Below are 12960 nucleotides of genomic sequence, written 5' to 3' on the forward strand. Positions count from 1 at the left end.
TGTCAATCCAGAAGAGAGAATTACTATAGTAGAATATATCTCTCTCCAAGTCAATAATATAGGAGTCGAAACTCTAGGCTCTAAACGAAACTGCTGCCCTATCTTTTCCCATGTTTGAGGATCGAATGATCCCTTCTCTGGATACCAGGGACATTGACAAACTATTTCCTCAATTAAACGCTCTATATCTTTAAGAGTTATTGGATTTCGGGAGGAACCATATCTTTGCGTTATAGTATATAGCTCCTGTGCATGTTGTTTATGTGATGATGTTAAATTTCCCCCCATACTTACAGTGTTCCGTAGAAGGAATGGCGCGCTGACTGTTCCAGTCGTAGTAAGTACGTCACGTTTTCACCGATCACGTCGGGGATCACCAGATGTTGCAAAATAACTCTCCTCTCGTGTGTCTGGGCAAAAAAACTCTTTATTTGGGAGTCAATCCCCTTCTTATATACTCTATGAATATTCATGGATATTACATGTATTATCATTACTATTGGTTACATTTTGCTTACACAACCATGATCATGCATTGCTTACAAGAACAACTCTACATGAACAGCTCGTGAACCTGCTCAGGAATGTACAAACATCACCTGCTATTCTGCTACTTTCTCAGGAAAGAACAAAAACATCACATGCTAGATTCTCAGGAATATACAAAACATCATCTGCTGCCTGTATCCAAATACATTCTATCTACAGGAGACAAAGATTCCAAAACAAAAAAGCCTTTTACAACCAGACTTGAAGAAGAAATAAGTATATACAACAGAACTAGTACATTTAGACTTACTCTGGACTTGTGCATTAAGGTAGCTCACCCCTCATTATTCAATACCTTTCTTTTAAGTAGTAGTAATACATTTTTATAATCTATCACTGCATTCCACAAAAGGCGCAAGTTCCCATATACCATCTTTTATTTTGGTGTATATGCACAGGGAAAAAAAAGGAGGTTAAGTGCTTCCGGGGCTCAACCTAATTAGTGTATAAAAATGAAAACTCTGAATGTTGAGCACCTGATTCTCTTAACATGTCTGTTTTAGCGACCTTTTGCCAGGTGAAACAAATCTCAGCACCAATACCCAGAGCCTGCTACGGTGGTATAACCAGTCCCTCCAAATGAAACCGATGAAACCAATACTTCCTCTGTGTATATTCGTATGCTGCACAAGATGGCATGTTTTTGAAAATATACGTGAGACGAAATAAATGTGCTACCAATAAAGAACAACGTCCATGCAGCTCCTGAAAGGTTTGTTGCTTTGTTTTGGGTCTACTAATATGGCGGCTGGCGGAGGAGACGGCTTCAACATTTTGACTTCATGCTACTCCTGGTCTCAATCTACCCTCCTTGATTGGCTCTCTGTGGCTTTGTGATACGTACGGGGCGGGGCCTTCTGGGGAACCGGAAGCAGCAGCCTTTGCGTGCTCACCAGTGCCTGTTCAGAGCTTCCAATTGGGCGGTCGACGTCGTTGAGCGTAGTGGGGTGCACGTGGTCTGGATGATGGCAGCTGGGTTGTACCAGACCGCGGCCGGGATCCTGGAGCGGACGCAGCGACAGCAGGGAGGCGTGAAGACCTTAGTTTATAACAGCAAGTATCCGGTAAGTAAACGGAATCTGATCCCTGGGAGTGTGGCTTCTTTTTCCGTATCCAGTCATTGGGATCTGTGAAAACTAAACCCAGCCGCGGTTATTCCTCCCCATACATTTCTATGGCTTGTGTTAAGCGTGTTTATGTAACAGATTTTTTTTTTTTTTTTTTAGATAGCCTGAATCGTTTTTGCTATTTAAAGTAACATAGTTGACAGCTTGAAAATAATAATAGGAGAATCACCTTTTCGATTTAATGATAAGCACATCAGAATAGCCATACTGGGTCAGACCAATGGTCCATCAAACCCAGTATCCTGTTTCTAACAGTGGCCAAGCCAGGTCACAAGTACCTGGCAGAAACCTATTCAATATTTATTTAGTTATTTATTCATGCTTTCTGCATACTCAGTCCAACATCTCCTCACTCTTTCTAACATCCCTGGATTCCTTTCTTCCTTCCCATTTGCTGCTGGTGCTGCATGGGTAAGGCAGAAACCCAAGTACTGGCATCATTCCATGCTGTGAATCCTAGGCCAAGCAGTAGCTTCCCCATTTCCATTTCTGTCTCAATAGCAGGCTCTGGACTTTTCCTCCAGGAACTTGGCTTAGCCTTTTTTTTTAAACCCACATACGCAAACCGCTGTTACCACATCCTGTGGCAGTGAGTTCCAGAACATAATGACAGGTTACATGTTGATCAACAATTTAATGCTTGAGTTCTTTGAGTTCCCTTGAATGTATGCCATCTGGTCCAGGTGATTTACTACTCTTTAATTTGTCAGTTTGGCTCAGTACATCTTCCAGGTTTACCGAGACTTTTTTTCAGTTCCTCTTTATCATCACCCTTGAAATCTAATTCCGGTACAGGCAGATCGCTTACATCTTCTTCCGTAAAGACAAAAGCAAAAATTAATTCAGTTTCTCCGCTATGGCCTTGTCCTCGCTGAGTGCCCCTTTTGCTTCTTCGTGATCTAATGGTCCCATGCATTCCCTCGCAGTCTTTCTGTTTCTGATGTACCTGAAAAAATTGTTACTGTGAGTTTTAGTCTCTGTGGCAAGTTTCTCTTCATATTCTGTTTTAGCCTTCTTTATTGATGCTTTCATCTGACTTGCCAGTCCTTATGTTGCTTCTTATTTTCTTCATTTAGGTCCTTTTTCCATTCTTTGAAGGACAATCTTTTGGCTGTAATGGTCTCTTTTACTTCACCTTTTAACCATGCTGGCTGACGTTTTCTCTTCTTTCCTCCTTTGCAGACACGTGGAGTGCATCTGGACTGGGCTTCCAAGATGGTATTTTTGAATAACATCCACATTTGATTTAGTGTTCTAGTTTTTGCGGTCGATCCTATTAGTTTCTTTAACCATTTTCCTCATTTTATTGTAGTCGCCCTTTCGAAAATGAAATGCAGCTATAGTAGACGTCATTTGTGGGTTCATCTCAGCTAGTGGCTCAAACTTGATTGTGTTATGATCACTGTTTCCCAGGGAATCCAACACTACCACCTCTTGCACCCCTGCTCGCCACCAAGGACCAGATCCAACATGGCTCCCCCTCTTGTCGGTTCCTGGACCAGCTGGTCATTTATTATATCTAGAAATGTTATCTCCTTGGCACTCCCTGATGTAACATTTGTCCCGTCAATATCGGGGTAATAGAAATCACCCATTATTATAGCGTTGCCCAATTTGCCAGCTTTCCTAATCTCTGTAAACATTTCTTCATCCATCTGTTCGTTCTGTCCTGGCGGACGGTAGTACAGTCCTAACTTCTTCCTTTCACACATGGAATTTCTATCGATAATGATTCCACACTGCTATCTGTATCATTTGGAATGTTTATTTTATTTGACTCAATTCCCTCTTTAACATACAGCGCAACCCCCCCCCCCCACCCAGTTTGATCCTATCATTGCGATACATTTTGTTCCCTGTTAACACAATGTCCCATTGATTGTCCTCTTTCCACCAAGTCTCTGAGATACCTATTATATCTACCTCATCATTTTTAAATATATATAAATATATTCTTTTTTTTTTTTTTGCCAAAAAACAAATGTGCACATACAGCAGTGATACAGTTACTTGTTGTTTTTGTAGTGTCATAATTCCCTTCCTCCTAATAAAGACCCTCCTCCCTCCCTAACCTAACTTAAATAACAAGACAAGACCTTCAAGCCTGGTGACTCAGTAAAGAATAACTGGCAACAACCGTCATGAAGAGATATCCCGCCATCTCACATAGGGTGTCCATATTTTGGAAAACTGCAAAAGGTAGCCACGCTTTTTAGCTGTGAGCTTAGACATAAGACAACAATAGTCCACCTTACTGAAAACCTGGGCAACTGAAGGTATTGTAGATTGTTTCCAATGTTTCGTGACCACAGTCCGAGCTGCAGTATAAATATGAGATAGAAGTTGGTGAAGCTCCTTCTTGGTGCCTGGTTGCCTCACATTCAGAAGACAGGAATCCAGTGTAAGGTAGCCCTGGGATACAGTGCAGTAGTTGAGAATGATGATTAGTCCAAAAGTTCTGGAGGACAGGACAGGACCACCATATATGCCAAAAGGTACCCGATCCCCCACAGTGATGCCAACAAGCTATAGATTCCTCCTTAAAGATGCAGGCAGGCTATGTGGGGTGATGTACCACTGAAATAACATAACCATTTTCCACCAAAGGAGTGGTGACAGAAAGTCTCAGCAAATATTTGAATATCTTTGTCCATCAATTCCCATTTTTTCTTGATAGGAAAGTAGAGGTTGGGATCTATGGAATAAAGCTTGATATATTCTAGAGATCCCTCCCCTGCTAGAACCTGATCGCAGTGCACATTCTAGTTCAGTTTCTGTCAGCATTAAATCTGATTTAGTTATGCGATGAATGAAGTCTTTTATTTGCATATAATGAAAATAATCTCTCACGATCCATATTCATCTTTTAATACTTAAAATGTAATACATTCCCCCTCCTCCCAGATTTGACCCAATTCATGAAGGGAGGATGCTGCCCATCTTTGGTATGTGGGGTCAGACATGCCCAGGGGGTGATATTGACGATTAGGAAACATTTGGGATCTGCATTGCACCCAAGCCTCCAACACCACCCCCATCTGAGTGCTATGTATTCTAACTCTCCCATCTTATTTTTTAGACTTCTCTTCAAATTGTGTTTTTTTCCTTGGATCTATAAGCTGCTTCACCCCATGTGTGGAACAAACTCCCCGAGCCCATACGCCAGGCTCCCTCCCTGCCCATCTTCAAATCACTGCTTAAAGCCCACCTCTTCAATGTCGCCTTCGGCACCTAATCACTACACCTCTACCCAGGAAATCTAGACTGCCCCAACTTGACATTTCGTTCTTTAGATTGTAAGCTCCTTTGAGCAGGGACCGTCCTTCTTTGTTTAATTTGTACAGCGCTGCGTAACCCTAGTAGCGCTCTAGAAATGTTAAGTAGTAGTAAGTTGAAGGGGATAATGTGCATCCTTTATCCTGCTCTCTCATTAAGCTCTCAGCATTGTTGAAAGCTCTCTATTGCGATTCTCTAAATGTCCTGTTTCACTAGTATCCTTCAAGGGTACTCCATACCGATCCATGTGCTCCTGGGCGACTGTTGGTCCCCCCCCCCCCCCCCCCCCCCCGGTTCTACCCTGGAAGATCTGGACTTCAGCTTTCTACCTAAGAGCCTAAATTTAGCTTCCAGGACCTCCCTTCCACATTTTCCTGTCATTGGTACTCCCATGTACCAAGACATCCAGCTCGTCCCCAGCACTGCCTAAAATCCTGTCTAGGTGACTCATGAGGTCTACCACCTTCACACCAGGCAGGCAAGTCAACAGGCGAACCTCATGTCCACCAGCCACCCAGCTATCTACATATGCCTAATGATCGAATCACGATCTAACAGCTGTCCTTACCCTTCCCTCCTGGGTAGAAGTTCTTTGAGATATATCCAGCAGGAGGTGTTGATGCCCCTGTATAAGTCGTTGGTCAGGCCCCACCTGGAGTATTTTGTTCAGTTTTGGAGGCCGTATCTTGCTAAGGATGTAAAAAGAATTGAAGCGGTGCAAAGAAAAGCTACAAGAATGGTATGGGATTTGCGTTACAAGATGTATGAGGAGAGACTTGCTGACCTGAACATGTATTCCCTGGAGGAAAGGAGAAACAGGGGTGGTATGAGACATTCAAATATTTGAAAGGTATTAATCCGCAAACGAACCTTTTCTGTAGATGGGAAGGCGGTAGAACTAGAGGACATGAAATGAGATTGAAGGGGGGCAGACTGAAGAAAAATGTCAGGAAGTATTTTTTCACGGAGAGAGTGGTGGATACTTGGAATGCCCTCCTGCGGGAGGTGGTGGAGATGAAAACAGTAACGGAATTTAAAAATGCGTGGGATAAACATAAAAGAATCCTGTTCAGATGGAAGGGATCCTCAGAAGCTTAGCGGAGATTGGGTGGCAGAGCTGGTGGTGGGAGGCGGGGCTAGTGGTTGGGAGGCAGGGCTAGTGCTGGGCAGACTTCTATGGTCTGTGCCCTGAAAATGACAGATACAAATCAAGGTCAGGTATACACATCAAGTAGCACATATGAGTTTATCTTGTGGGGCAGACTGGATGGACTCTGCGGGTCTTTCTCTGCCGTCATCTGCTATGTTACTATCCTTGGTGCATAAGGATAGCACATCCCCTTGTGGGCAGGTCCTGGCTACAGGAGTACTTCCTACTTCACCAGGGTGATGCTCTCTTTCTAGGAGACCTCCCTCCTCCAAGGCAGCACAGTGGCTGCCACACTGGAGGTGGGACTTCTACAGCATCCCTGTAAGTCTCCTCTATATACCATTCCTACTCTTCCCCAATATCTCTTGTAGGTTTTTCTGCTGTATTAGCTTCATTTTACTGCATTGGCGTCTGCCTCTGTGGTCCATTGTAAGCCACATTGAGCCTGACACTGTTGGAAAACTGGGGTGTACAAATGAGATAAATAAATAAACTCCTGCGCTGAGGGAGATTCTGTTATCTGCTGTCAGATCCTGTGTGTCCAACAGTCTGTTAACTCGCCTTAAAAGCTTTTTGAAATTCAGTTGAGCTCCACCTGTATAGCCTTCATAATACTTACTTTTGGCTTTTTTGATATCCGACTTATATTTTTGGATCAGTTTGCACCACTTCAGTCTTCTTTCATTGGGTTTGCAGTGAATCCACTTCCTTTCTAACCTTCTTTAGGCCTTTTTCATCTGTGTTAGTTCCTGATTGAACCAAGGATAGGTTTTCCTCCTGTGATTACATTTTAGCTTCTCTGGTTCTATTTTGTCCAGTATTATACAACTTCTTGTCCCATTGATTCGGGACGGCAGTTGTCTCGGGTGGGTCCAGACAGAGCTTTCGTAGTAACATAGTAGATGACAGTAGATAAAGGCCTGTACAGTCCATTCAATCTACTCAACAAGATAAACTCATTATATATGGTATGATGTGATACATCATATGTATTCCTGATCTTGATTTATCCTTGCCATTTTTAGGGCATAGACTGTAGAAGCCTGCCCGGCACTGGCCTTGTTCTAAAATTTCTGAAGTTGTTTTCAAAGCACCTGAAAAACTCCATCCAGCCCATCCAAATCTATTCATCCTCGATCAGGGCACAGGGCTTATATTGTTCCAGAAATGGTCTGTGTTAATTTTACCTGTTGATTTAGAGGAGTTAGGTGGGACCTCACAAATTCTCTTATTATCCTGTTCTGGCCAATCCAGGATACATTTTAGCTTGCTGTGATCCGACCACAGGGTTAGTGACCATAGGACATCTCTGATTCTCATCTCGAGAACAATCACGAGATGAGAATCGGAGATGTCCTATTGTTCTCAACTCTGTAACCTAGCATGGCTTGCTTGTTCCCTTTTTTGTGGGTGGTGTTATTTGTCGGGTGTTGGAAGTTCCACATGTCTAAATCCAATAGGTTCTGAGCATCTGTATCACTGTTCAGTCCAAGTGTAGGTTTGTGTCGCCCAGTAGAACCACATTGTCATTGTGAGTGCATGTGTTTGAGATGAAATCCATGAGGGCATCCTGTGCATCCATCCACTTACCAGGTGGGCGGTAGAATAGTATAAGACATATATTTCCCTGTAATGTGTGGTCATTGAGCTTGCAAGCCAAAGTTTCCAATGATGGGGTTATAAGATCAGAGGTAAGTTTGAGTTTAAGATTTAAGAGAATGGCGATGCTACCTCCGCTTTGTGTGGCTCTAGTTAGGTGTGTGATTTTTATAACCTGGTGGACATATTTCCCTAATCGGTCGTTGTGATGTCAACCACATTTAAATTATAAAGAGTAGTCCTAGTTGATCCACCTCCAGCCAGTCTCTGATCATTTCTGACTTGTTAACTATGGACCTTGAGTTGATATAACCAATGGGAATGGGCAGTTTAGAGCCAGAATGTTGTTTTACACAATCTACTCATACTAACTGACGTTTGACCCCCTAATCTCTAGTGTTTAAGGTGCCATTTTGACTGGAGGCAGTTGTTCTATGTTCGTAGTGAAACCTATTGTGTTTACTTTCTGTGGGCAGGCTGTAGTTCTTAGCAGAATTGGTATGTTATGCCTGCTGTTGAAGGCATCTGTCTGGTAACAAATTAGCCAGGATAGCAGCAGATTATAAATCATCCATTGCGTGTTTCCCCTTTATCTTAGTCTGATAGACATATTTATAAATGACCTTGAGATGGGAGTACCTAGTGAGGTAATTAAATTCGCAGATGACACAAAGTTATCCAGGGTCGTCTCGTCGCGGGAGGAGTGTGAAAGATTACAAGAGGACCTCGTGAGACTGGGGGATTGGGCATCCAAATGGCAGATGAAGTTCAACGTTGACAAGTGCAAAGTGATGCACGTGGGAAGGAGGAACCCGAATTACGGCTATGTCATGCAAGGTTCCGCTTTAGGAGTTACGGACCGAGAAAGGGATCTGGGAGTCATCGTGGATAGAACGTTGAAATCTTCCGCTCAATGTGCTGCGGCGGCTAAGAAGGCGAACAGAATGTTGAGTATTATTAGAAAAGGGATGGAAAACAAGCATGAGGATGTTATAATGCCGTTATATCGCTCCATGGTGCGACTGCACCTGGAGTATTGTGTTCAGTTCTGGTCGCCTCATCTCAAAAAAGATATAAAGGAATTGGAGAAGGTGCAGAGAAGGGCGACGAAAATGATAAAAGGGATGGGACGACTACTCTTTAGCCTGGAGAAAAGGCAGCTGAGGGGTGATATGATAGAGGTCTACAAAATAATGAGTGGGGTAGAGCGGACAGATGTGAAGCATTTGTTTACGCTTTCTAACAATAATAGAACTAGGGGACACAAGATGAAATTAGAATGTAACATAGTAAATGATGGCAGAAAAAGACCTGCATGGTCCATCCAGTCTGCCCTACAAGATAAACTCATATGTGCTACTTTTTGTGTATACCTTACCTTGATTTGTACCTGTCCTTTTCAGGGCACAGACCGTGTAAGTCTGCCCAGCACTATCCCTGCCTCCCAACCACCAGCCCCGCCTCCCAACCACCAGCCCCGCCTCCCACCACCAGCTCTGGCACAGACTGTATAAGTCTGCCCAGCACTATCCCCGGCTCTGCCACCCAATCTTGGCTAAGCTCCTTAGGATCCATTCCTTCTGAACAGGATTCCTTTATGTTTATCCCACGCGTGTTTGAATTCTGTTACCGTTTTCATTTCCACCACCTCCCGTGGGAGAGCATTCCAAGCATCCACTACTCCGTGAAAAAATACTTCCTGACATTTTTCTTGAGTCTGCCCCCCTTCAATCTCATTTCATGTCCTCTCGTTCTACCGCCTTCGCACCTCTGGAAAAGGTTCGTTTGTGGGTTAATACTTTTCAAATATTTGAACGTCTGTATCATATCACCCCTGTTTCTCCTTTCTTCCAGAGTATACATGTTCAGGTCATCAAGTCTCTGCTCATATGTCTTGTAACGCAAATCCCTTACCATTCTCATAGCTTTTCTTTGCACCGCTTCAATTCTTTTTACATCCTTCGCAAGGTACGGCCTCCAAAACTGAACACAATACTCTATAGGTGGGGCCTCACCAATGACTTATACAGGGGCATCAACACCTCCTTTCTTCTGCTGGTCACACCTCTCTCTATACAGCCTAACAACCTTCTAGCTACGGCCACCGCCTTGTCACACTGTTTCGTCGCCTTCAGATCCTCAGATACTATCACCCCAAGATCCCTCTCCCCGTCCGTACCTATCAGATTCTCCCCGCCTAACACATACGTCTCCCGAGGATTTCTATTCCCTAAGTGCATCACTTTGCATTTCTTCGCATTGAATTTTAATTGCCAAACCTTAGACCATTCTTCTAGCTTCCTCAGATCCTTTTTCATGTTTTCCACTCCCTCCCGGGTGTCCACTCTGTTACAGATCTTAGTATCATCCGCAAATAGGCAAACTTTACCTTCTAACCCTTCGGCAATGTCACTCACAAATATATTGAACAGAATCAGTCCCAGCACCGATCCTTGAGGCACACCACTACTCACCTTTCCCTCCTCCGAGCGAATTCCATTCACCACCACCCTCTGGCTTCTGTCCGTCAACCAGTTCCTAATCCAGTTCACCACTTCGGGTCCTATCTTCAGCCCATCCAGTTTATTTAAGAGCCTCCTGTGGGGAACCGTGTCAAAAGCTTTGCAGAAATCTAAGTAGATTACGTCCATAGCTCGTCCCTGATTCAATTCTGTCACCCAATCAAAGAACTCAATGAGATTCGTTTGGCACGATTTCCCTTTGGTAAAACCATGTTGTCTCGGATCTTGCAACTTATTGGCTTCCAGGAAATTCACTATCCTTTCCTTCAGCATCGCTTCCATTACTTTTCCAATAATCGAAGTGAGGCTTACCGGCCTGTAGTTTCCAGCTTCTTCCCTATCAGCATTCTTGTGAAGAGGGACCACCTCCGCCGTTCTCCAATCCCTCGGAACCTCTCCTGTCTGCAAGGATATATTAAACAAATCTTTAAGAGGACCTGCCAGAACCTCTCTGAGCTCCCTCAATATCCTGGGGTGGATCCCATCCGGTCACATGGCTTTGTCCACCTTTAGCTTTTCAAGCTGTTCATACACACTCTCTTCCGTGAATGGTGCTCTATCCACTTCATTCTCATTTGTACTTTTTGCAGTCCGTCGCGGTCCTTCTTCATGATTTTCTTCTGTGAAAACAGAACAAAAGTATCTATTTAGCAAATTTGCTTTTTCTTCATCATTATCCACATAGCGGTTCGCAGTATCTTTTAGTCTCACAATTCCCTTTTTAGTCATTCTCCTTTCACTTATATACCTGAAGAAATTTTTGTCACCCCTCCTTACATTTCTAGCCATTTGTTCTTCCGTTTGCGCTTTCGCCAGACGTATCTCTCTCTTGGCTTCTTTCAGTTTCATCCTGTATTCCTCCTCGTGTTCCTTTTCTTGAGTTTTTGTGTATTTCTGGAACGCCAACTCTTTAGCCTTTATTTTCTCAGCTACTTGCTTGGAGAACCATATCGGTTTCCTTTTTCTCTTGCTTTTATTTACTTTCCTTACGTAAAGGTTCGTGGCCCTATTTATAGCTTCTTTCAGCCTGGACCACTGTCCTTCCACTTCTCGTATTTCCTCCCAGCCCATCATCTCCTTCCTCAGGTATTCCCCCGTTTTACTAAAGTCAGCATGCTTGAAATCCAGAACTTTGAGTTTTGAGTGGCCGCTCTGCACTTTAGCTGTAATATCAAACCAAACCGTTTGATGGTCACTGCTGCCCAGGTGGGCACCCACTCGGATATTTGACACGCTATCCCCATTTGTGAGCACCAGATCCAGTGTCGCTCCCTCCCTCGTGGGTTCCGTCACCATTTGTCTGAGCAAACCGCTTTGTAAAGCATCCACGATCTCTCTACTTCTTTCCGATTCTGCAGACGGAACCTTCCAATCTACATCTGGCAGATTGAAATCTCCCAGCAACAGCACCTCTCTCTTGTTTCCCAACATTTGAATATCTGCGATCAGGTCTTTATCTAATTCCTCCAATTGTTTCGGAGGTCTGTAGACAACACCCATGTGTATAGAGGTTCTATCCTCTCTTTTTAAGGTGATCCATATCGCTTCTTCCTTTCCCCAGGTCCCTGTCATTTCGGTCGCCGTGATATCATTTCTCACATATAGAGCTACTCCAATGCTGGCACTCCCCGAGTGTGCTCTGTTCATGCATGAACTGAGCATGATTGGGTCGTGCAAGTATTGGTGGTTGGAGGCACCCTGCTGACATTCTCGCTGCTGAGGCAGTACAAGGAGGAAGGGGTGACTCAGTGGATTTCTTTGACTGGCTGTGCTTCAGTTACCCCACCAGCCATTAAACAGGTACTGCTGCTTTGGAGGGGGCCTTCCTCCCCTCCAAAGCCTCTCCATCCCTCGCATATGCCTTTATCCATTCTCTCTCTCGGGGTAGAGGGCAGTTAATTATTAATGTGCAGCCCTAGTATTAAGACATAAAGGAATGAATGTATGTATGTGCAACACATGTAGAGTAGTTAACAAGGGACCTGATGTGGAATGTGGCTCCGGTGCCACTTGTTATCTTTCTAATGTTGATGTCTCTCTCTTGGAGCAGAACATTAAGCAGCTGTATGCATTGGTGTGTGAGACCCTCCGCTACTCAGATGTCTTGCAGGAAATTATATCCAGCAGTAACCTTCTGAAGGAAGAGAAGAAGTTGAAGATGAACTTAGCAAAGGTACCGTGCCCATCTCCCTAACTTACTGCACCCGTTTGTAATCTACCAGATCCCTTCTAATCTTTATGCCCCTCCATAGCTTTTCTGAGCCGATTTAAGCTACTCCCTTACTTGCCATGCCACTCCACCCCTCTTGCAGTGGAGGAGTAGCCTAGTGGTTAGTGCAGTGGACTTTGATCCTGGGGAACTGAGTTCAATTCCCACTGCAGCTCCTTGTGACTCTGGACAAGTCACTTAACCCTCCATTGCCCCTGGTACAAAATAAGTACCTGAATATATGTAAACCACTTTGAATTTAGTTGCAAAAAACCTCAGAAAGGCGGTATATCAAGTCCCATTTCCCCCCTTTCCCTTTCCTAGAACTGTGTTCCTGGTGTACCTGAGGTCTCTTTTCTGTTTACATACAGCTTCGTTCATATGTACCATTCCCTATTCCACTACATCCACTCTTTACAGAAAAGGAGTTTTCCTTCCAAGTCATCAGCAGCAGACAAATCCAGAGACTTGTGGGTTATGACTATCTATCAGCAGGTGAAAATAGAGAATACTGACTGACCAAGGAAC

General features: G+C 43.9%; 1 protein-coding gene across 2 annotated transcripts in view; it reads left to right on the forward strand.

Moving 5' to 3' along the window:
* Positions 1-1175: 1175 nt before the first annotated feature.
* Positions 1176-12960, forward strand: part of NSUN5 (NOP2/Sun RNA methyltransferase 5) — an 88962-nt gene continuing 77177 nt past the window's right edge. Inside the window, exons 1-2 of one of the 2 annotated variants that reach the window (XM_030185949.1) lie at positions 1177-1613; positions 12274-12396. In XM_030185949.1, coding sequence (XP_030041809.1) covers positions 1512-1613; positions 12274-12396 — 225 coding nt within the window. In that variant the 5' untranslated portion in view covers positions 1177-1511. Of the gene's footprint in view, positions 1614-12273; positions 12397-12960 lie in introns of both variants that reach the window. The other variant, XM_030185950.1, reaches the window with a different exon arrangement.

The sequence above is a fragment of the Microcaecilia unicolor genome, chromosome 13 (genome assembly GCF_901765095.1).
Source record: "Microcaecilia unicolor chromosome 13, aMicUni1.1, whole genome shotgun sequence".
NCBI classification, from domain to species: Eukaryota; Metazoa; Chordata; class Amphibia; order Gymnophiona; family Siphonopidae; genus Microcaecilia; species Microcaecilia unicolor.